Genomic DNA, 25,780 nt, shown 5'->3' on the forward strand with positions numbered 1-25,780 from the left:
TGCGACCACGTTTGAAGTCGTTTTGTTGTTTGTAATGTTTTCGATATCGTCGTAATGGCATGTTTAGTTGCTTCTTTACGGAATTACAATGTCAGCAACAAAAAAAGATAAATTTTCTGCATCTGTTATCTGTTTTATACTCTGCGAGCACTATGACTGCAATTCCTGTTCATTTGCATTGAAACTTTGATCAATTGCAGGTTCGATCAAGATGTTTTTGCACACCAAAATTCATCACAATCGCAAAAGTACTTCTTGGTGCCTCGATTTTTTTGCAAAAGATTGCACTTAGCTCCGTCTCCCGCAACAGCTGTTAACGCAGAATGTGATTAAATTGAAGGTCAGGATCCTAAAACTATATTATATATGTCCTAAAACTATATTATGTATATGTCCATATAGTAATAGATACAGGACACCATATGCTGGTCTTTAAAATGTTTCAGTATGCTGGCACAAATATGTGACAGCCGGGGGGGGGAGAGAAAAAGCTCTGGAACACCAGCATGCTGGCCGGGAAATGAGTGTATTTCTTCTTGGCACATGTGTGTGACAGTTGGCACAAAAAGCATATACAAGTACATCCAATGCAAAATTGGATAAAGCAGGAGTTAACATAAATTTTCAAAATAATAATTCGGAAAGCCATCCCTTCTGTACAGAATTTGATCTCCATTACCCTTAGAGGGTTAATGTAAAATTTTGATAGAACAAACAATATTACTGTTTCAGATGTTTCTTTTTAATCAAAACAACTTCAGGGAATTAAGCTTAAATTGCAACTTTACTGTAAATTAATCTAAGTTTTTTTGGGGAAATGTTTGATAAAAATTAATTTCAGATATTTTAATTTATTTTTTAAAGGGTTGCTTGAATTGTGCGAAATCGGAATAAATTATGTGAAAATAAAATTGAACTCCTCCCTCTAGAGCAGAAGTTCTCAAACAAAGAGGAATTTCATAGTTTCAGGGGGAAGGTGGACTCATCTGCTTTCTTCTGTGCCATTAAAAAATTATTTAAATGTAAATAAATGTGTATGTGTATTTTGAGTTATAGAAAGGAAGGAGGAATGGTTTTCTTTTAATGGTGAAAGGGATGCATAGGGCAACAAAGGTTGAGAACCACTGCTTTAGAGCATGTTAAATAAAAAGTGTATAACAGTATTTTTAAAAAAAATGGGTGCTTCAGAGAATTGGTATATTCTCTTCTGTGAAGCTTATTATGACTTGTGTGAGTTGGATGTTATATCCTATATGAATGTAGTAGAGTAGAAATGTCTTCACTTCTGAAGTTGAGGAACAACACTGATAAGCAATACCTCTTAATAGCTAATGCATTAGTGACAGCAGAAATCCATCATATCTTCCTTGAAATAATATGCTACAGTGGTAAATGTCACCACATTTGGTGATTATAAAAAATTTTTGTGTGCTGATAAAATGCAGTAATTATGTAACTGCTGTGGGAGCAACAATCTGCTTTTCCCTTTACAAAACTTTCCAAGGCCATGCATCATCCATTTCCATTCAAGCTTACTCCAGAAGAAATGCAGCAGCCAAAGTGAAGTCATTGAACATTGGTAGTCGACCTGCATTCAGTTCCAGGTAAACGGTGTGGCTGCATAGCCATTTTCCTGAATTTCCCCATGTGTAGCGTGGATACAAACCAGTTTCCCTTAGAAAGTCCTTCAAGATAGCATTCCTCCCATTAGACAGATAGTCCTCAGGGGCTTTACCATAATAAAATAAGCCAAACCAAACCAAAAGAAATGCCTCTTATCTTTTTAAATTGCCATTAAAGCAGTTCAAGTATGAGAGGTTTTACCAGAAAAATGCTTTAGCATTTTAAGCAGAATTTTATGCATATTTAAACATGTCATGTATGTTTGTATGAAGATTGACTTAACATTGCCAAAAACTTACACATTCTTCATCTCTTGTTTCACAGTAGTAACTGTAGTTTCATCAGTTTATTGATGCATAATTGGGCTATTGCTAAAAGCCATGGGACAAATGATAAAATCAGTTTTCTTAACTTTATTATTGTCATTTCCAATGTGCTCACATTCTTCAGTCACCAATATTCTCAAAGCACTTGTAATACCATTTTAATATCATCACCAAAACAGTAAAATATCACCACCAAAACATCTTCATGTTCAATGGAGCAGCTCAAGTTTTAATTTATTAGAATGATGCATGTTGTTTGCCATCTCCTTTATTTACCATGTCATCTGTTAAAGAAATAAGAGAATGCAAATTCCTAAGCTTCTAATACTGAATTTTCTCTATAACCCTTTAATTAAAAAATTTGAATGTATGTTCCCTCTTCTGTTTAAAAATTAAAACATTGTATTCCTAAGTAGGCTTAGATCAAACATAAACTGAGTTTCATGTAGTATAGGTATATTTCCTTGCACGGATTTCCAAACAACTCTCTTTTAATTACAGTCAATCTGTATGAGGTTAGGAGTTCTTAAGTTATTTGCAAAATTCAAATAATTTAAAAACAAACAAATATTATTCTTTGTCATAGCAAAAAGTTACTTCTTTCATGTAGCACTTGATCTACGATTCTAGTATTTGACAACACTAGTTGAAATCTGTAGCATGTCATTTAGTAGAAGTAAACTGTACTAAATTTTGTATAGAATACTGTGATTCACTTTCCTATGGAGTGTTGGAAGTTTAAGGATGGTTTCATTCAAGAAGGCTCATTGTGCTGGATATTGTCTTCTTTGTAATCAATTCAAAGTTGAATATTAAGCAGTCAATCACCTTCTTTATCAATATAAAATCAAGATATTTTCATGACTTTTATGTTATGCAAAACAACCTAATCCATTTCATATACTTGGTAGGAGACAGAGTAAGCTTGTAGGTGGTCTAAGGGAAACTCAGAGGACTCAAGCACATGGCACTGCAGGGTTAAAAATGCTTTCCTGATGGGCTAGATGGCATTAACCTTCTAAAACCTGGCTTAAATTCTCATAACATAATCTTTAGGACGATGTCATCCAAAACACTTTTTCCTTCTCCTTTACTGTTCGCTAATGAGAAAAGTCGTTAGGGTGATCATTTGTACCTTTCCATAGATGCAGTAAAATTTACATGTTTGTCGGACGCTGAACAGTAGTCTAGAATAAGTTACCATATTTGCGACTTTTCTGAGGTTTATTTTGATTTAACTTAAACTGAACTGCAATTATTTATTAAGAGCAAAAAGTGTACAATGTTTATATAACATTTACTATTTCTGATCAATCTCGGTAATAATTTGTGAATTTTATGTCTTTGTTTTTACTAGAAATTGGGTAGAGAACAGAACTTGACAAAATATAAAACATATGAACTAGCTTTATATGCCTGCAGGTTGGAATGCAGTATTTGATTATTTATTTTCACTAATAAAATAACAGTAATGAATAATTTGATGAAATTAAGAATGAATTCATTGATAATATTTATTACTATTAAATGATTAGAATATGATTCATTACTATTAGACTTTGAGATGAACTTATAGCAGTAATAAAGTCCGTAATTGCATTATTGTAATATAAAAAAGAAAATCAGAGATATATTAGTTGTGTTTGATTATTTAACTTTAACAAATATTACTTTGGACTATTGGGCAAAGGAGGCATATCTGTAGAGAGAATTTTTTTTATAAAATTGGATTTTTTTTACGTTAGCAGGGAAAAAATTCTCCGAACACCCATGTATGCAATCCATTTTATACCTGCAGTGTGAAGTCTGATGAGATAATTTCTCAAATCTTTGCATTTTCGTGGTAGCCGTAGAGAGAGAGAAAGAGCACTTTTAGGCTTTTTTTTTTTTTTTTTTTTTTAATATTTTTTGAAGAGAATTTTAATGTATGATTTAAAAACTTTAGAAAATATGAATTTATCAAAAATATTTTTCAGAACAGTTTTAAATGTTTATAAAGAATTCTACGTCAATTTTCTTTCATAGGCGGATTTCATTCAAAACCATCGTTACATCCGAAGTTTGATATTTCTTTGATTTTAAATGAAATGGATATACATATGCTCTACATAATAAATTTTCTAATTTATTTAAAAAGATTAATCTTTCATACTTTCAAAAGAATAAGGGCATACAGGGTGTTGACAATGTAGGAAATATATTTTTTATATTTCTTTCAGTGATCAAAACGATCACCCAGAAATATTTTCAAAGCAAAATTAAGAAAATTGTTTCGGACTAATTTTTCATAAAGTATCTTCTTATGTGTCTTTTTGTTAAAGTGCAAAATCTTCTCTTCAACAGAATAAGGAATCAGAATGATGAATAGAGCAAAATAAATGCACGAGAAATAACACCAAAGTGCTGTAATTCCTTGTAAAATCGTAATGTGAAACACTGAAAATTTCATGTAAAATCGTAATATGAAACATTGGAGAAAACTACAATGTAGTTTATTCGCAAACAATCACCTAAAATGTCTAATTTATTACTGCCGAGTGTTAAACATAGGTTAGCAAATTAAATCGGTTATTTCAGAAATTTCTCTTGAACTATTTTTTACAGGCCCATCAGCGGCGAGCACTAAAGTGGCTTTACTCTGGTAGTTTTCTCAGGTTCGTATCATAGTGAGAATAAGGGCATCATGGGCTTCATTGCCGTTTTCATGGTTTTTGTCGTAACGTATTATGTTCGGCGTGATCATCTGAGTGTACTTTCTTTCTTTCTTTTTTTTTTCCCCCAATTTTTGGCCCTTATAAAAAGGCCTTTAATAGAGACATGCTCTATTTAATTCTGATTTTGTTTTCTGATGTAAAATTATTAATTTTTTGTTTTGTTTTTGCTATTATAGGAAGGTTGCTTACATTTAATTAACTACTGTTATTTTTTTTAACTGTTTTTCTGAAATGGCGTGTGATAAGCTTCAAAACAGTTTTTTCAGAGTGCTACATCACATGTTTAACATATGGCAGTTGACATCCACTGTAAACCTTTTGCAGAACAAACAGCACATCTTCGTCTTTTCTTTGCATCAAAAGGGAAATGGGAGCATAGATACTTGCATTGTTTTTTTGGACTTGATGGAGACAGCGTATGAGCTTGAAGATCAGAATAATGAATCAGCTCTCTAATCAAATTCATCCAAAAAACATTGTGAAGCTTTTCGATATTGCTCATTTTGCTTAGAACATACACATTTAGCACTGTTAGGTCAAGTAGATGAAAAAATAGTTTTTTCGTCCACTTCAAAGTTTTTCTGCTAGAAGTATAACTATTGGCCATGCGATCACATAAATCATCATAGCCCATATTTTTGTTGTAACATGTTATGATCTCGGGTTTTGTCTGCTCATCGGCTATAACCATTGGATTATGCATATTTGACAGCATAAAAATGTCATGCTTATCTTTCCAGCATAGAGCTGTCATCCCATTTGTGAAACACACAGTCGTTTCTCCAGTATTCAATTTTCCTTTGCTTACATCTTTGGGGAAATGCTTCCTATTCGGACAAATATTTCCACATGAATTTATTTTATTTTCATTTAATAAATAAACAAAAAGTTTTGGCAAGGAAAAGAAATTATCCATAAATAATTTATGGCTTTGATAGTGCCTCTCATTTCTTTAATGACATTATAAGATGCTGAGAAGTTGGGATCCTTAGATTTATCTTTCCCAAGGTAAACTTCCATATCGTAGGTGTAACTTTCCTTATCAGCGATCTTGTATAATTTTATACCCCACTACTCATGTTTCTTTGAGATATACTGTCTATATATTACTCACACTTTAAATCTGACAATAATTTCGTCTATCACGAGTTCTTCTGCGCAGCTGTAAATTTGTTTATAAGCTTTTTTGAAATGACCAAAAACTTTTTAAATTTTCAGAGTGTTATAATTTGCAAAAATTTTTAAATCATTAAAAATCTATCTCTTGACATTACCTTATGAAAAATTGGTGTATTAATTAAATCATCCGTGGACCAATAATCTCGAATGCTGTCCTTTTCAATACGTCCTATGAGTAAGATTAATCCAAAAAATTTCTGAAGCTTATCAGATGTAACTGGCATCCAATCACTTTCATGCTTTCTTTTTCCGCGTATATCTGGCTGCAACTCTAAGATTTGAGAAGCATATTGATTAGTTTCTCTGGTTAACATATTAAACAGTTCATCTGAAAAGTATAATTTTAAAAATCAACAGCAAGATGAGCTCCTGAAAATTCAGTCTTTATACCAGGTTTACCAGTAAAGGTCAGTATGTTAGCTTTGTCATGCTCATTTGGCTGTCTCCATTCAAATAAATTATTAGTGTTGCTTTTGAAGTCATCGGTAACTTTATCTTCATTAAAAGATTGTTTAAACATACTTCTTCTTTATTGTAGCTGAACAATCCGAATCTACATAGGCAAAAGTTTCCTCTTCTAAATCTCTTAGTAACTTATTAATTTCGTCCTGATTGAGACCTTTGAAACGAGGTGCCATTATAAATACTGAATAAGAACACGAGTTACACAGAATCACAAGAAAAAGTTCCAATGTTTGAAAGAGAGGTAGCATTTGTTTTATTTTCAAGTACATTGGCGCGAGACAAAACCTACGGTCTTCGCCAAAAATTAGCCTACCAGATAAAAAACTGGAAACAATGCATAGCCAGAGGCTGCTCTGAACAGGAAACTGGACCACCCAGAGAATCTAAAGATAGGCAATTACTCTATAAGGGGGACAGAAACCTTGGTACGACAGTTGTACCATAGCCAACTTAAAAGCAAGTCAATTTTGAGGTACAACAGTTGTACTGCCGTTTCTAGAAAGTTAATCCAAGTATTTATGCAGGAGAGCTTCATTTTATACATAGGTAATCCAGAAATAAGTTCTATTTTTCATTTTTGCTGTGGAATAGTTGCATTAATTCAAGCATGCACATTCTTTGTGCTGAGTCATTGCCAAGTGAGGAAAGGCATTTTGAGATCACTGACTTATGTGGCATTTGTTTGGTGAGAGTTTAGATTTTTTTAAAACGGTCAAGCATTTACAATAATGAACAAAGTGGGCACCCATCTCTACGATTGCAGAAGTTAATAGGAAGGTTATGGAGAACAGACTTTTCACCATATTATCGCTTTTCTTGGAATTTTGTCAGATTTCCAGGTCAGCTCTGCACAAGGTTATGTCTGAAAAACTGAAGTTCTAAAAACTGTGTATTCAAGTACCTGTGGCAGAGCAGCTGAGATTGAAACATCAGGGCAGTTTTCTATACTTCATAACATGGTACAATGAAGAGGTTGATGCCTTCTTAAAGCCAGATCATGACAATTGATGAGACCTGAGTGTGACATGCAACCTTGGAATCCAAACTGCAATCGATGGAATGGAGGCACATTTCCAACACAGACAAAAGCCAAGACACTAATCACGTGTCGCAGATTAATGTGTACAGTGATTTGGGATCAATGCGGCATTTTGCATGTGGATTTCATGGCATGCGGACAACCATTCAACATGGCATGTTATTACAAGACACTTAGAAAACTGCTTAATAAAATACGGAATAAGCATTGTGGCATGCTTCAGGCAGAATTTTGCTCAATCATGACAATGCACGACCACACACCATGTGGGACATGTGACATGAAACAATGCCTTATGGAGTTATGATGGGAAGTTTTTAACCACCTCCCCTACAGCCCAGATCTTGAGCCATGTGACTTTCATCTTTACGAGCAACTAAAGTCCTTTCTTGGTTGCAAGCAGTTCTGGGACAAAATCAGATCCATTGTTACCCAAGGGCACCAATCACAGGCGACAGCATTCTTTGATGAGGGCATCCAGACCCTCGTGCCCCACTACAATAAATGCCTAAACAATGGTGGTATCTGTGTCGAAAAATATAGTCTGACCACTGTAGTTCATTAATTAATAAAGGTTAGTTCCAAATAATAGTTTCCTCTTTTGTGTGTGTGCATGTTGTTAAATGGAACTTAACTCTTTTACATGAATGCAGAAGTAGTAGAATGGGTGATTATACAAATGCAGAGAGAACTGATATGCATCTGGTATATAGAACTGTTTAGTGTAGTGGGAATAGGAATAGGAAGTATGGTGGTTGTGTGGATGTTGTCCAATGAGGTGTACTCTCAGCTGTAAACTCGTAGGGTTCTTTCAGATAGCTGGCATCAGTTAGAAGCAATTAGCAGACTTCAGACATCAAGAAAACTTTACCATATCATATACAGGATGCCCCAAGTTCATGTATGCGAGCTATAGCACATGATGTTGTGTTTTCTCGCTGCAGTATGTGGAGGATTCTTAAGGGAAATGAAGTGCATCTGTATTATGTGTATTGCATCTAGACCCTGCAACTGGATAATTATGCACCTTACATTGCTTTTGAACAATGCTTTCTGCTGTAGCATACTGCAGATCCCATTTTCCCTGCTGTGTTCACTGATGAGTTGTGCTTTACAAAAGGAGTAATCTTCAATACACATAATGCCCATATATGGGCAGTGGCAAATCCCCATGTGACAGAAAGTCATGCAGTGCGGAGCCATTCATTGGCAATCATTTAGGCTGGCATTGTGAGAGATCACCTCATCAAACTTCATCTGTTGCTTTTTTGTCTGATTGGTATTTCTGGAGTGTGTAGCCACTACTTTTGAGGCATAAATAGCTTTCTGCATTGGCGCAGCTTCCATTGTGAGTCCATCATGATGGAGCCTCTGCCCATTTCAACAATAACATTCATAACCACTTACACATTGTATTTGGCCAACAGTGGACTGGACGGGGTCATCCGATGCATTGGTCTGCACAGGCAGCAACCAGATGTATCGTCATTTCGTCTGACATATGAAGACACTGGCGTACGATACCCCCATTGACAGCACTAAGAAACTAGTTGTATACATTGCAGCAGCTGGCAGAAAAATAAAATGTGAAACATGCTCAGAATCTTTCAGAATATTTGAAATTCCATGCATCTGAGCTGTGAAGCCTGCATTACAATTTGTAAATGACCTCAAACCACTTTCTTTGACCTTTGTTATTTTTGCATATTTGCATTTTTTATTAAAGTGTGTTATTCATTTATGTAGTTTTCATTTCATTTTTGGTATTTCCTGTGTACACTACCACAAATTTTCAACCTTACTTTGCTGTGTGATTCCAAATAACCTGGATGCACCCTATCCTTTCTACAAGTTTGTAACCTTGATACTGAGGCACCCGGCATATATGATAGGAAGTTGTGCTTGTGTATGTCATACTCATCATGCATTTCATTATTTTGTAGAGCACCCACCTTGGAAACGGCCATGCTCCTTTTTTATGGAAGGAAATTGTCATCGCAGTGACTGTAAGTTTTCTCATGATCTTTCATCCATAACATGCCGATTTTGGCAAGAGAATGCTTGTTTCAAAGGGATTACCTGTCCATTTCTGCATGGATATATTAAGTAAGTTGCATGCAAATAGGTTTTTATGAGTAAAATTATAATTAGTTCAGTTATACATTCTGAATATTTTTTGGTAATTTTAGTGAAAAAGAAACATCAGTTCAAGAAGACTATCATCTACAAAGTGATGTCCCTGACCAGAACTATTCCTTGGAGTCAGAATCAGATTTTCCATCTCTTACATCTTCAAAACCTGTGGTAAAGTTTTTTTTATTTGAGCCTTGGAACTGAGCTTCTTTGGATTTTTCTTTAATAAATAATCAATTTTAATGTGCCTTTAATTTGCAGTCAAATTATTTTAACTGGCATTCAATATTTGTTAGGAATACAAAAATAATCTAGATGACTACTTTTTAAGAAGTTATTGGTAGCATCAAAAAGGAGGATCTTGTTTTTACGCCATAGCTATAATCTGATAATAAGATATAATATGATAAATCAAGAAGCAATACTCTCTTAAATTTATATTATGTGTCAAGACATTTAAATGTTCTGTCACTCCTTTGCAGTTTGCTTATAAATTGATTTCTAATTATGTTTTACATATCCATGCACATACTAGTTACAACATAAAGTGTTTATTTATTGAGCATTTCACTTTCAGGTTAGTGAAATTGCTTTCTGTTGCTGAACAAAGCTTTTAAAGTCATAAGCAGCAAAGTGAAAATCATAGTAGCATTTTTTTTTTTTTTTTTTTTAAATTCTCAGTAGGCCGTAATATGATTACAGCTTCTTAAAAGATGCATCAAGCATGTAATGCATTGACAACTAGAAAAGTAGAGGTTTTAGTTTACAAAGGTTCATCAATAGATGTTCACAATGACATTTTAACACAGTTAAATGAGTTCAGCTTTTGTCTGACATACAGAGAAATAACCATTTGATTCTTATTGGCTGAGGGAGCTGTATGCAGTCATCTCTACTGTGTAATGTAGTTTTATAATTGGAGTGGCATGAAAAGGATCAAACTGTAACCAAAAACAAAACAAAAAAAAAAAAATAGTGAATGAACTATGTATGTATTTCATGGATCTTATCAATGTTTGCTATACCAAAAGCCTCCAGTGCAAGATCTTCATGCATGTGGCATAACTTAACTGCCTTTTTACAGCAGTTACTGAAGTGCACTTTAGCTATTAAATCAAAGCATCGCTAACTCTGCATGTTGTGGGCAGCTACAGATGATAAATATCATGTTACTGAAGTAGCAAAAGTATGAGTTACTGGAAAAGAGTAGGTAATCCAAGGCATTGTTAAACTCCATGCTGTTTTAAAGATTGGCATGAAATTTACGTTAGTTTCTAGAGTTCACTGTATTTAGTCTTGCTTCATTGATAATTCACCATCTTATCACCTTCTGCCATTTTTAGAATATCTCTTCATCAGAGTTTATAGTTGAGATGAATAAAAAATGTGATGTGAAAGAAGGGAGGTGGTAGAGAGATTGATGTTGTAATTTGCTTATGCAGAAAAAGATATAAAATTTAAATGATGTGATTCTTTTCTTTTTTAAGTACTTAGTTAATAAAATTCTGTTTATTTAATAGGTTAACGACCTCATATATAGTATTCCATTAAGATTCCAGCTAAGCACTGTTCATTCTAGTCTGAATAACAGACTATGTTGCTTTTCTAAAGATGTATAATGGAGATGATTTTTGTTGTTAAGTGTGTGTTTGTTGTAAAGTACAGGTCTTTAATCTATCTAAGTGCATATATTTTATCATTTCATACCGAGGTTGCTAACTCTGGTTTTGAATCCACTTGCAAGATGAGTATTGTTTGTATATTTTTCTTCCTTTTCTCTTTCTAGCTTTTAAATTAGAAAGAATACTACCTTAGTGTTGTGGTGTTTTACTATGTGGAGATTTGTAGTTTGTTTGCTGAATGTACTCATGAATAACTGGTAAACATGAAGGAACATCATGTTGAAAGCATACAGTAAGGCTTTGAGTCATGATTTCAGCTTCTTCATAATTTATGTGTCTTTTCATGTCATCAGAAATGAGCAAAATATTTTCCAAAGAGTTTGAAAGCCATTGTTTCTTCATGCTATTTATTTAATTTTTAGATTTTTTAAGAAGGATCTTTCAGTCTGTTATTTAGGCATCTATATGGCAGAAGCTTTGAAAGGGTTCGTTAGGAATAAGCATAAGTATGGAAAGAATTAAATGCCTTTGAATACTTTCATTTGCAGTTATGGATGAAAAATATTTTATTATTAATACTTTTATGCACAAAATTTTTGTATGTTTTATTATAGCAAAAAAAAAAAAAAATTTACTTTCCAGGTATCAATGACCAAGTCAGATCCTGTTGATATAGTTCAAGAGCGAATTTGTCGAAAAAAAAGAAAAAAAGAAAAATCTCAATCAAATTCACTTCGAAATGGTGAACAAGAAATATCTAGCAGCTGGCAAGGGTACAAAAGCATGTAAAACTGTCCCAAAACGTGATATATAATTTTTGTGTATGTTTCATGTCATTAGATATGTATTTTCTAAAGACTTTATTTATATTTCTGTGTTTTGGCTTACCAGGTTTCAGAAAGCATCCTGCTTCAAATTTCATTTATGTATTGAGTTGTGTGCCTTGGATGTTTTCTTCAGGCTTGTCTTAGAAAATCAATAAGTTATTGGGAGCAGAAAGTAAAGTGTAAGAGTCTGTATACAGGTAGCCCTCAGTTTGTGCCGGTTCAATTTCTGATAATTCAAAATAATACTAGTTTTAAACCTAGAGGAATGTGAAAACATATTTTTAACATTTTACTTTTTTGTGTGCTGCTGCTTGTACTAAATCATAATTCTTGGAGTTTTTTCCTTTCAATATGCAAATTATTCTATTATGGTTAGATGATCAGTAAAAACTGCTTATCAAGTATAAGCATTTGAGTATTAATGTGTACTTTTAAGGGATTTCATTCCTACACTGTAGTTCCTGGTTGTGTGATGAAGTTTAAGTGTGTTGATAAAATTTACCCAGTGCAAATATGCAGTCATCTTATAAATCAGTGGCGATGGCATCCATTGTTAACTCAAAATTGCGTTTTCTGAGAGCAAGTAAAAGATTGCATGAAAGAAAAAAAAGCCTTATTATAAATAACAGAAAAATACAGATTATCATTTACCTATGTTTCCATGCAGTTTAATATGTAGAATAAATTCATGTGGTTACATAAATTAGTATTCAAAGGAAAAATAACATTTTTATAAATAATGAAAGCATCAATGAAAATGGAGAAACTAAATTATAAAGTGACATTAAGGAACAATATTTACAACAGAACTTAAAAAGTCATTAAGCTCATGTAAAAATTTGGTTAGTTTTTTTTTTTTTTTTTTTTTTTTTTTTTTTTTATTGGACAGTACAATGCCAAACTGTTTACAATTGAATTGCATGCTGATGTAGGTAGAAACAATTCCCTAGTACTGTGATATCATCAACTGTTACAGCTGTTATACAATGCAAACTTATTTTCCTTTTTATATTTTCTGTAGACAGTTTTCATTCGTACTGATGGTTTATGATTATTTTTTTTATTCTTCAATAAACTTTCTTTTACAGAAGACCTGGTTAATCTGCCATCAGTTAACTGGGAGTTGACTAGTATTAGAGTGGTAGCTTATAAAATCCAGTTGTGCAAAAGAGCCACATTAGCACGTTTATTTCTTAAAATACTTTACACAAGCAAGCTAACTTTGATAAAGTCTGTTTTAGTTCTGTTATTTTACAGGCAGATTTTAAAAATGAAATTATTAATGATGCTGCAGAATAATGATAGTAAAGTCCTTCCAGTTTTCATATTTGCTACCAAATATGTATTTTAATTGTGTAAGTATTCATTTTGGGCAAGCATATGAGTTCCCTTCTGACTTCATCTTGATTTTCTCTCATCAGAAAGTTTTTTTTTTTTTTTACTTTCCCATTTTGTATCAATGTTTGACAGATAATCAACTTTAAGACCCCTCTAACGTTCTTCATTTATGTATGTCATAATAATTTTAGAATAAATGCAGGAATGTTGTTTATTGTTTTGACGTCTTTAAAATAATGACAGTATATTCAGATTACTTTCATTTTAAAAAAATTACTTTAAACATTAAATTTTAATTGCTTCTCTCATGTTTCTAAAAATGCTTTTACCTTTCACAGTGAGTGATTTTTGAGTATCTTAGAAATGTCTATCACAATTAAACAAAATAATGCGTGTTATGAAGTTTAATTTTTTAATTCATTTCTATGGAAGGAAAAAACACTACTGTATGTTAAATTTCAGTTAACCTAATTATTTTGTTTCCATTTACAGTTAAACATGCCCTTCCCTCTAATTTTCTTTCAAAATATTAAGAACTGTGTCAGTTTTCTCTGCAAATATCAGATTTGTAGAGTTCCTCCAAAGAAAAGTTCTTTTTACCTCTATGATGTTGCATGTGTGCTTTTATTACATTTATGTTATTTCAGAATTGCAATTGTGAAGACATTCTATTAATCAAAATTATTTTGGCACAGGGAACATTTGTCATTTACTTCCCAGTGATTCAAATTGAAATGTTTTCAATTTATGAGCTCCTGGTGTAAATTGAGGTGCTAACTGTATCTAAAATGTTTTTCACATTCCTTTCAGAAAAATTTTTAATTTGCTTGTTGCTGATTTAAAAAAAAAAAATGTGATGGTGTTAAATTTTAAAAAAATTCAGTTTTTTTATAGCATTATGCTTTACATATTTTCTCCCAATTGCACTAAGGCATTTATATGTTGTTTAATTCTGTGTTTGCATATTATAATTATTCATGTATCTATACCGTTCTTGTGGCATTAACTGTATATATGTTTACATGTTATATATCTGTTAGTATATTAGTTAAAAGAAGCTGCACTTTCTAGTCAATTTAGTGTAATATGGATCTTTCCTGATGGCCCCTGTAAATCTTGTATATAAAGCGTTAAAAAGATCAATAGCAAAACTCTTTATTTAAGTAACATTATTATTTTTACTAAGTAACATTATTATGGTGTAAATTTTGTGCACAGCATGTCAAGATTTTTTTTTTAATAATTTTCATTTAACCAAAGTTGAAGAGAGAAACTGAGTGCATTTTAACTGGAGGTTGGTGCTTGCTTTCTAATTATTTGCACACATGCAATAAAGAATATGTATGTGTACATAGAAAGGTACTTTGTCAATGATTATCTTACTAAAAAGTCTTGCACAGCCATATTCTTAAATTCAAGGTGACTAAACAAATATTATAACATTACATGTGAACTGAATACCAGCCAAACGATGTTGAAAGTATAGAAACTTGTATAAGAAAATTAAGTTTTCAAAAATACTTGTTCTTACATAGTGCAAATATAAGCCACTAGCCCTTAAGAAGTCATCCACAATGGCATCCCTTCATAGGCAGGCACTCTTCAAGTTCTTTGCCATTAACATCAAACTGACTATTATTTAAAATAATTATAAATTTCAGGAATTAGATTATTTAATTTGCTCAAAAGCCAAAATATTAGCTGTTTTGAAGATTGATGCAGTGCATTCAACACTTGTGTCAAGCTTTATTATCTGTGTAAAGTTTTGATCACTAAATTTTATATAACTACTGGATAAATTTTAAATGCAATTTAATTACTCTGATGCTTTCAAGTTGTAGCATAAATAATTTTATTTGTAATAAAATGCATAATTGTGCACTAAATGTTTAGAATAAGACAGCTGGTACTAGACCTTTTTATTTCATGGTATATGTAAGAGATATTTATAGGTTAAATTATGTGTAAAAAGTTTAAGAGATATATAATATTGTTTAAAGATTTTAATAGTTTAAGCTGTCTTAATTTTTACTGAATGATCCGTAGTATCTTTATTTGTTGTAATTTAAGTTAAAAGTTTTATAACAGAAGCTAATATTTCAAAGCTTGCTTATTCTGTGCCTTTTGCATATGTTCCAGTTAGAAATACGTATAAATTTTCTTTGGTCCCCCTCTTAAATCATACTATATAAAAATAGCAAGATGTCGTATGTGTTAAAACTCGGTGCATTGTATTGTACTAAAACCCTCTACAGATATAGCTGATATTATATTCATATTTTAGGATCTTAAATGTTATGTTCCAGTTATAAAGTTTACTGGGAAATGTTTTTAGTGTTTTTTCTTAACCTTTTTTTAAATAAATGGTTTGGGGCAATTCAATCTGATACTTAGATAATCTTTATGCTTTTTCTGAATTACTTAGAAAACTCACTTTAGATTCACTAGATTTGCAAATTCTTAAAAAATATTTTTCATTGTCCATTATTTTAACATAGTGTATTCAAATCTGTTTCCTTTTAATAGTTGCATATAGCAAATATTCTCTGCATTAATGCTTTGTTTTCATCTTGGTTTTTAGCATTTTCTCCATTGTAGTAATTTTATTGGCTGGTAATTTTCACTTTAATTTTGTGTGAATGGAATTCGTAATTTTCAGTGAAAGTTTGTTTAAGATCTACTTCATATTTTCATTGAATAACTAGTTTTGGTTGTTTTTTCCAGATTGTTACTGGTTTTCCAATTTTTATGGTGTGTCTTGTTAAAGATTCAAGTTCTTTAACCATGCTTGTAATTGGCATGTACGCTTCATTTTATTTCTGTGTTTTGTTCCTTTCAAATTATAAAGAAAAATATTCTATTCTAATGTAGCTAATTTCTTTTAGTTCAGAAACTATGTCCAGAATGTTATATGTTAATTTTTGAAGATTTTATCGTTCATCATTACATGTTGGTATAATGAATGGCTTCTATTAAATTAATTGTGTGCTTCTTATCAGTAACTGAACAGTGTGCTAAGTTCTTCAGTGTGCTCTTCATAAGAATTTTTCTGCCTTGAATAGGGTAAATTTTGCTTAGCAGTGTCAGTGTCACGTTCATAATTTGCTATTTTAAACACTTAAAATGTTCTGATTTTCCATATATTTTAATATGGTTTTGAAAACTAAAGATCTGTTTTAAATAATGGCACATAAGTCCTAAATTTTAATAAAAAGACAAAAGAAAATCTGCTGTTTCAGAGTTTGATTTTTTCTTCTGTGGATTGCCAAGTGGTGTGTATCTGCCTAATTCTATAATTAGGTTTCCACAAATACTCATAATTGCATGTATCACTTTCTTTTTTAAAAAAGTTACTTTTCAGTAAGATTTTAAAATTTCTACTAAAATCTTGTATACTGTAGTAAACCATAGAAACTTTTCTTTAATAGTCATAAGTTGTGTTCAGATTCTGCTTCTGTGATTACTTTTCTCTAAGTCACTATTTAAATTATTTATTTTTGCATTTAAATATATGAAATTTCTACTTCATAGAGAATTTCAAAGGATCTTTTTATAAAGAGAAGAAAATCCTGCTCAAGATGGTAAAAAATTCTAATCTGTCAATGGTTTTCAATTTTTCTAGTTGCTACTTGTACTTCTAACCTGGAACAGAATGCTAGGTTTTGCTTAAATGCCTTCATATTACTGTACCCACTCATTATAAACAGTAGTTAATAAACTCAGCTGCTTGTTACATTCATTTTTCCAGGTACCGCAACAAATGCATACTAATAGAAAAACGATCATTTACTAAAAGCTGTTTGTAGCTCATTCATTTAACTTTCAGTTATGTAGTGCTTTACTGAAACAAGTGTAGCCAAATTATACATCATCAATTTAAACCTGGTAAGATGGCATGCAGAAATTATACAAATAAAAATATGAAACCGTAATTTATGAAATAAAGAGCAATTATGATCTAAAGGGTATCAAAATTTACAAAAAAAAAAAAGCTTAATATTTATTTTTTTACTTTAGTAAACATTTCTATCAATGTAAGTTGTTTAAGTTGCTTCGTTTTTTGTGCTAATACTTTCTCTTTAATTCTATAAACAGAAATAATTTCTTGTTACAAAGTTCCACTGTTCAAGTCCTGTAATTGCTGTGTCGAGAATACCAACTAACTTGTTGATTGAAATTTTCCGTTTTCAATAACGTTCTCTGTAACTTTCTTCACTATCGGAAACGCGCATGGGTAAATGCTTTACGCGCATGCATAGCAGACGCATGCATCAAATGCGCATGTGTAAGTTTGTGGCTTTGAAGTCCGGATTATAGATTGTTCCGGATAATGGACGTCCGGATTAGAGACTTTGTACCGTATAACTATGTGGAGTGGCTGTCTATTTTACAGGAAATTCTGTTCTATACCTTTTTAATAAATAATGATTCAGCAGGAGTTATGGACTTTCTTTTTGTTATTATTATTAACTGTCTGAAAATTATATGTTTGAACTGCTCATTAAATCATATGCTTCTTCAAACTGTGGCTATGTGAGTGCAAAAACCATTCAATTAATAATGTAGAATTTTAATTTGTTTAAATGTGTTTTATTCCATATTAGGTATTATATTCATAAGTTATTTGTAATTCTTTTGTAACTTTTAATCAACAGTTAAATAGCTTTTAGTAGTCTTGAAAATATACAAGTCTCTATACTGAATCAGAATTCTTCTTGAACTATTTTTTAATTTTTGTTATCATTGATATTTAACTTTGAAATTGAATGCAAAAGTGAAAACTGACATATTGTTCCTTGCTAATTATAAGGAAAAAACTCTACTGCTGATATGTATCTATTTCCCCCATATTTTCCTAATATTTAAAATAATTTCTAAAGCTAATTAATTTCCATATTTTGTAAATTTGTATCATTTTGAAGTACTGAAAATTATTAAACTTATGTTTGTATCTTCTTTATTCTTCTGTGCTATAGTATCTGCATGGTGGATGTTGCATGATTTAAGATGTTTTTACAGCCAGTGAATAAAATATGTTAAAATGCCACATATATTTTATTCAATTGGCTTTAATATGTGTTAAAACAACTCCAGTTTGAACAAATTTGAGTCACATAGTAATTATTTTCTAACTAAAAAAAATTAATATGGAAAATTTATAACTGGCATATTTGCTGTGTAGAACTTTAAATTTTCTGTTCGTGATTGTCCAGCACCATTAGCAGAGGCTTATGTAGTTTATTATGTGTGATTTATTATTTTGAATCAAAATAAGATTTTTCAAACTGAGTTTGCAGAATAAATTTTTAGTCTTGTGTGATAATTTAAGTCATTTGTATATGGATATATGTATTAAATTTTATGTACATCTTCTTTCAATTTTCCCATTGTTCTGTTTGCTGGGATATATTTAATCTTATGGTTCCCCCTAGTCAGAAAGAGGCATTATTTTCATTCCAAGTTTTGTTTTATTTTTCATGTAAATAAAAGATTTTCTTATCCAATGAGATGTGCAACAAAATTTTATATTTGCTGAAGTGTATAATTTTCAACATAATTCTTATAGACAGTTTTATAATAGTTATTCTAATATGTTTTACTAGTGCGGCATTATTTCTTAATTTATCATTTTTAATATTACATACTTAAATTGTAAGGTCACATTAATACAGATTGAACACCAGTTTTCTGGAACCCTCAGTGTGAGCATTTGTTATTATAGACAGAGCCAAAGATTTAAGCAGCAATTTTTTTTTTTTTTTTTATCTGGGATTTAAATGTCAGCATATGCTTCTGTGAAGAGAACACTTTATCTTCATTTAAGATTGATGAATTATTGCTGTTGTTGATGATGATGATACTGAAAATGTCTTCATAAAATAAAAATCCAAATAAAGCTATATTATTGCAGCCTTTGTTTTTAATGTATTTTAATAGATAGTACGAATAATATCTTTAAAAAAAAAAGACTAAGTATTATTGTAAAAGACTCAATGTTTGTATAAGAATGATTCTTTCACTATAATTTTATTATATAGATACTTTTAACAATTTAATCCCTAAAGACCAAAGTTATGCTTCACTAACTAAAAGTGTTATTTTCTTGTGAAGTGTGCATTAGATGCAATGAATAATAGTATTTTTATATCATTTCATATTAACACTTTACTGACCACTGGTGATTCAACAGCATATGCATGTCCAATCGACGGCTCAGCTGCAGATTCTCCCTAATAATAAAATGCAGATGATATACCAAATGGTAATTATTTATCGCCATGGCTACCGATTGATAAGCTATTTTTAGATAGCCCTGAGAAAAGTGATTAATAGGCTTATTGGTCAGTAGGCGTTGGTGAAAAAAGCCGATTAATAGGCTATCGGTTGGTAGGCGTCGGCGATAAAAAGCCGATTAGTAGGAGAACGGTCGGTAGGTGTTGACAAAAAAAAGCCGATTAATAGGCTATCAGCCGGTAGGCGTTGACAATATAAAGCCGATTAATAGGCAATCGGTCAGTAAAGTGTTAAGAAATTTAACAGGAAAGTTACACATTCATTGTTATAAATAAAAATATTTCAATCTTTAATGCAAATCAGTGGTTAGCAAAAATTGCACCCTTCTCTAATGTTTGACAATACACCATACAACTTATTTAGGCTGCAGCCACTTGTTTTATATCTTTTATGACATTGTTTAGTGAAGTGTGGTCAGGAATCGGTAAAATCTGTGAAACCAAGAATGGCAGAAAATCTGCATTCAACCTAATATAGTTTTTGTGCATGAAAGTAGATTTTAAAACTTACAAAGACAAATTTCAAATCACAGGCAGTGTGTTATTAGTCCTCTTTTTTCCCTGGTTCTTTCAAAAAGCTGCAAGATGAATCAAAATTTTACTTTACATTGGCATTAAATTTTAAAGAATTGTGTACATTTTGAAAGAATCTCTGAAAAATATTCAAGAGTCATCCGACTCATAAAATTCACAGAACTGCTCTAAGATTAATGCTGGTGTATAGTTTAATTTTTTGTAATTTTTTATTTCTTAAGAAATATGCTAAGAAACAAGAGAGGGCTGATAATCTGATGTTTTTCTGCATAATTTCAAGTTGGCAATTAGTATCATTCTTTTAATATTTTGTTTTCCGTAATTATGATTGGAAAGCTTATCATGATACATGTGTGAATTTTATTCTCTTTTATTTCTTGCATGTAATTTAAAATATGGAATTTATAGCAATAAAAAGAGATACCAAACAGCTTGATTAATAAGTGCAAATTCTGATGCACGATGTTATGCCTAGTAAGTGCTCTCTGAACAGACTGTGATGAATAAAGGCGTATGGAATAATAGGTTCCACTTTTTTTGTAACCCTAGTGTGTGTTACCAGTTTCTTCATAATGCAGTGATTTCATTTAAAAGATTTTTATTGTGCATTGACATTTGAATTAAGTAATTTTGCAAGTACTGTTGACTTAAATATCTGCTCCTGTGCCCATAAAAATATGGCTGCAGTTTTATTTATCATGCTGATTTTCTTAGCATTTAAATTCTTTGCATGTTACTATAAAGTGATGAGTTTCTATCCAAATCATTTGATAAGTAGAAAGTAGTATTTTAGCCTGTTCTTTTTCAAGTGTGTGTAATAGTTGATCATCAGAATTCTATTTCTTTTGGCAATATATTTTCATTTTACATGGTATATATAGAATAGATTCTGTATGTATATCTTTCAAGAAAGGGACTCTATCAACAAATGGTTAATAATTGTTTACTTGGATGTCAAGTATAGTTGTTTGTTTTAATGGTATATATTTTGTTAATGAAATTTTCTCAGTTTAGTAAAAGTCAACTATGTAAGTCCTGTAAAAATTATATAAATTGCATCAATTAAAAAGTAACAAATTTTTATTAAGTGGAAATTTATGTCATTTATAAGAATTAATTTCCTGCATATAAATTGCTTTTTAGTATACATTTTCATTGCCTTTTAATGAATCCCTAAATAACTTAATGGTTATGTCATTCCTGCAGTTTTGTTGTTGCTTTCTGTGTTGTATTTCAAGATATGGATTCATTTAAATTGCAGTTATTCTTAGTCTTTAAAGCTATAATGGAATCTCCCTTTTTTGAATTTGTAGTAACTAAGAAATACTTTTCTACACAAGTTCAACTCTGCACTTCTTTGATATCATTTTCTGTATTTATGTTTCTGATTTTCTGTGCTTGAAAATACTTATTTATGTTTTTTCAAATAATAGTAAAACTCTATGAGCACTTTTTGACTAATGTTAATTATAACTAAATTATATAATATTACATATAACTAAATATATATGATATGACATTAATAATAATATGTCTTCTCTGTACATGGACTGTACATACATGTTTATGTACAGATTTGGATGGATGACAGCCATCATTTTCAAACTGTAAATATTGATTTGAGATTATATTTACAATATTACTGGAGATTAAATATCGATTTGGGTCATTTTCAAACTGTATGGTACAGATTTATATGGATGGCAGGTCTCATGTTATGGATATTGAAAACACTTTTCAAACATTTTCTAAAGCCTTTAAAATATTGGAAAGCTGTTATATTAAAAAAACACTCTGCTGATGATGTGTACAATTTTATTAAGTAAATAGGTGTGCTAAGAATTTTTTAATTCTATTTAGGTATTGTCCCTTTGATTTTACCTTTTGCAACCTTGTTTTAACCTTGCCTTATTTTGTATGTAAAAATTCTTTGTGCTTTCTTTTGTGACATTAACTGTTGTCATAGAAGGAATCTTTTCAAAGAGCAGGTTGTGTAACTGTGTCCCCTTTCATTAAATTATTTTTATAATTTTGCATAGCTTGTTTCATGATCTGTTGTTAGGTTCGACATTTCTTTTTAGAAATCCTTTACCAGCAAAGTATATTATAAATACAAATTATACACACACACACACCAATAACATAAGTTTTGTTTAGTTTCTTTAAAATGTGTATGTATTTGGAAGAATATTTGCATTACCATACTGATTGTTTTTAAAAGTTCATTTATGTTACAAAATAAGCAAGACGAGGAGATTAGATAGTTAGGCTATGCTGTTTTCATTTCAAAACCCTGCTAATCAATGTAAAATCATCATTTTTGAATTTTTTTCATGTTATTAAGCAAATATATTCATGTTTATAATTCTGTCATGGTACTGAAATTAGTATGTAATATGCATTCCTCCATGTATTTTCAATTCATGCCTTAACTGTAAAATGAAGATCCATTATGTTTAATCTTTAACAGTTGTTCCATCTTTAGATCTCCCCAAAATTCAACCAGCAGTAAAATAATCATTAATTCATGCAGTTCTGTTAAAAAAAGGATTCTTCTGTTACTTAGTCCTCTAATTTTAAAGTTCAGATCAGGTCCACAAAATCACCCTAGCCTGTTGTTTCCATGGCCTTGAGCACCTTACAAGTTACAGTACGACTTTACTCAACTTCCATTCAAATATTTATTAAAAATACCAGGGAAGGATGAGATCCAATTGTCTTATACTCTTCTTTCCCTTATTTATGCTCTTCCCATTTACTATCCCTTAACAAAGCGTCCAAGAAAATTGTAGCGCTCCCATTTTTAAGCATTACTGAAAGTTCATTGAGTAGTATTCCAATTAATTCCTTTGAACATGCAACTAAAATGCTTACCAAGATTTTTTTTTTTTTAATTTAATTTGGTGCTTGTCATTTTAATGTTTTAGAAATAGTTTTATAGCTATGTGAAAATGAGAAGATCTATTAAAATAATACTTTTGATTGAATACAGATAAAATGTAAGATACCTAAATGCTTGAGACCTTCAAAATATTAAAAATTATAACATTTACTGCTAAGCACATATTTCATGTTACATTCTCTTAAAACCATTATGCACAACTCTTGTCTGTTTGTATTATCATTGATCTGAATGTACATTTTGTTATCACTGCTTTGCATTTATAAAAGGTAACTGTAAAGTTGATGCATTTATGAGAGCTGAAAGTGTTATTAGCCCAAATTAACTGTACACATCCATCAGATTTACATATTTTTCTGTTACTGCATGTGTTCCCGTTATAGTGTTCGAAAAATTTCTTTGTGATATTCATAATCTAGACATGTTATTCCTACTAATTTGTATTGCTTTTACCAGTCAAACTGTTTATGAAAAATGTGCATTATTTAATTTGTTTAAATATTTAAACTTAGTCTCGTTTGTTTTATTGGAGTATTGTAATTTATGTATCGTTTTGTTTGTTAAAGGATTGCTAATATATTGTAATATTTTCCTTTGAGAAAATAAAGAGAGCTTTCATGCAGCTACTGATGAAAATGTCTGGCTGATTAAAATTGACCATCTTTGTATTATGGATGTGTTAAGTATTGTGTCATTCCCATGAAAATGCGTTTTTATACATCTTTTAGTTTTTAAAATTAAGTTAAACAAAGTTCTTTTCTAATCTAAAATACACTCTCCTTCATCCTTTGCTAATTCCTCAGTTAAGATGGAATTTTTTCCATTGCGGTTTGCAGGGCATACTTATCGAGCTCTAAAGGCTCGTCTTCTTTGCTGTAGTTTCCTGCTTGGAATTTCTGGAACCACATGGCTTATGATTATTATCCAATTCCCATATGCTGCATTAATTTTCCTATTAATCGTTATGTAATTGAAGTTATAAAAGTCAAATATGCTTCCTTGTCACTTCCATTATAAGCTTTGCAAAAATAGTTGTTAAAATCGAACTGTACCCTTCAAAACTTGTTCCAAGAATAAAAAGGTATAATTACTACCTCTCTAAGCAGTTCATGCAGTTGAAAAGACCGCATTATTTATGAGGTGGTTCGATGATTAACCATTTTGACAGCTAAAAAGGATATCTGCCAATTTTCATTTAAATGAGCATGGTGTGTAAATGTCATTGAAAATATAGTGCACGCCTCGTATTAAACTGATTGGTTAGTGTACTCAGCCATTTCCTAATTACCAGGAACCAAAACAAATGCACATTAATCAGAAAAATCGCCGTTTATTTAAAGTCCCTGCATATAAAGCTGGCAAAATACTGATTCTTCAGATCCAGAATAATAAATTGCATGTGGCTGATAAAAACTGTTGTAGTTCATTCATTTATCTCTCATATATGTAGTGCTTCAAGATAACGGGTTTAGCAAAAATTTCGGCTAGTGTAGTTGGAATTCAAACCGCCTGGTGGTATTGAGTGCCTTTCTTTTAGTCTCTATCAGACACTATTTGTAAATCTCTTTGTCCGGGCTAGAGCTGAGAGCGACAGAATACCAAAGGAGTCTTCTAGAGGCGTTAGAAACAAGTTCTTTGATTGTAAATAAGTGGCGTTTCCCAGGATTAAAGAAACTGATGATTAAGTGAACACTGGTTCCTTTTGTCAAACATCAACTGATAGGCGATGGAAGTGCATACACACATTAAATATGCAGGTTGTCTTCAGAAAACACAAAATGTTTCCTTGCATTATCATACATTATCAGTCTTTCAGTGGAAAAGGAAGCATTGATTACGCCTATAATAACCATGAACTGACAAATCAACTTGACGACGAATTGCAATCTTCTTGATGGCTAGAAACGGGAATTTGGGATTTGAACAAATCACTGGAAGAAACATTTTTTATTTGCTATCACGACCGGCACCACAGCAACAGGTGCAGTCGCACCGGGCGGTAAAGTTTGCAAATAGGGAGTTACTGGGCGGCAGATTCTAGGAATCGAAGACTTAGGTGGAGTTCACGTTAAGAGAGGCGCCTGGGCAAAAGCCTCATCCTGAGTGTAACGAACGCAGGAACGAGATGTTCGTGCGCATGACTTTTACTGGTGGGAGGAACTTGCGTTGATCCGATCAGGAGGAAGGAGATAACTGGATCTGTCATCGTCCAATGAAACACCTAGAAGGCAAGTACATTTCATAACTAGTCAAGCATTAGAGAAGCAATCAATCAATCAATACATGTATTGCTGGGCTATCTCTAATATGTGCGATGTTGCCGGCTCAATGACAAGTCTGCCCAAGAGGCGCATGACGTAACAGTCGTCGGACAGAGTAAGAGGAGGTCTGAGGTGAAGAGAAGGGGGTGACCATACACCACAAGGTTTTGGAAAACCAAACAAGAACGAAGACCAGGAGAGGCTTTACAAAAGTGTCGGTATCTGACTGATGTTTACATAAGAAAAAATGCATAAAATACAAAGTTTTATATACTAAAATAAGTCAGTATGGTAAAATGAAAATAAATGAATAAATGTGAAATACAAAATATATACATAACTATATGCACATATATACATAAGGTGCAATTAAGTCGGGAAATTCGAGTTACGGGTGAGGTGGGCCGCGTAAGGTCTGATATTAGCATCCTCAGATAGTATAACATATTCGAAGGTGTTGAATTCTCGTAAGTGTGCGCAATTCGTGGCCTTATTAAAGAAACTTCTGTTGACCGCCACCCATG

The 25,780-nt window shown here is 31.6% G+C and overlaps 1 protein-coding gene across 2 annotated transcripts in view; it reads left to right on the forward strand.

The window, feature by feature from the left end:
* LOC118199210 (uncharacterized) overlaps positions 1-23,622 on the forward strand; it is an 85,020-nt gene extending 61,398 nt beyond the window's left edge. For both annotated transcript variants that reach the window (XM_085809498.1, XM_085809497.1), the window contains exons 10-12: positions 9,290-9,452; positions 9,536-9,650; positions 11,744-23,622. In XM_085809498.1, the coding sequence (XP_085665624.1) occupies positions 9,290-9,452; positions 9,536-9,650; positions 11,744-11,890 (425 nt within the window). In that variant the 3' untranslated portion in view covers positions 11,891-23,622. The remainder of the gene's footprint in view (positions 1-9,289; positions 9,453-9,535; positions 9,651-11,743) is intronic.
* Positions 23,623-25,780: the final 2,158 nt, after the last annotated feature.

Source organism: Stegodyphus dumicola, chromosome X2 (assembly GCF_044657685.1).
Source record: "Stegodyphus dumicola isolate Sdum_Otavi_A_Nest chromosome X2, ASM4465768v1".
In the NCBI taxonomy this organism is placed as follows: domain Eukaryota; kingdom Metazoa; phylum Arthropoda; class Arachnida; order Araneae; family Eresidae; genus Stegodyphus; species Stegodyphus dumicola.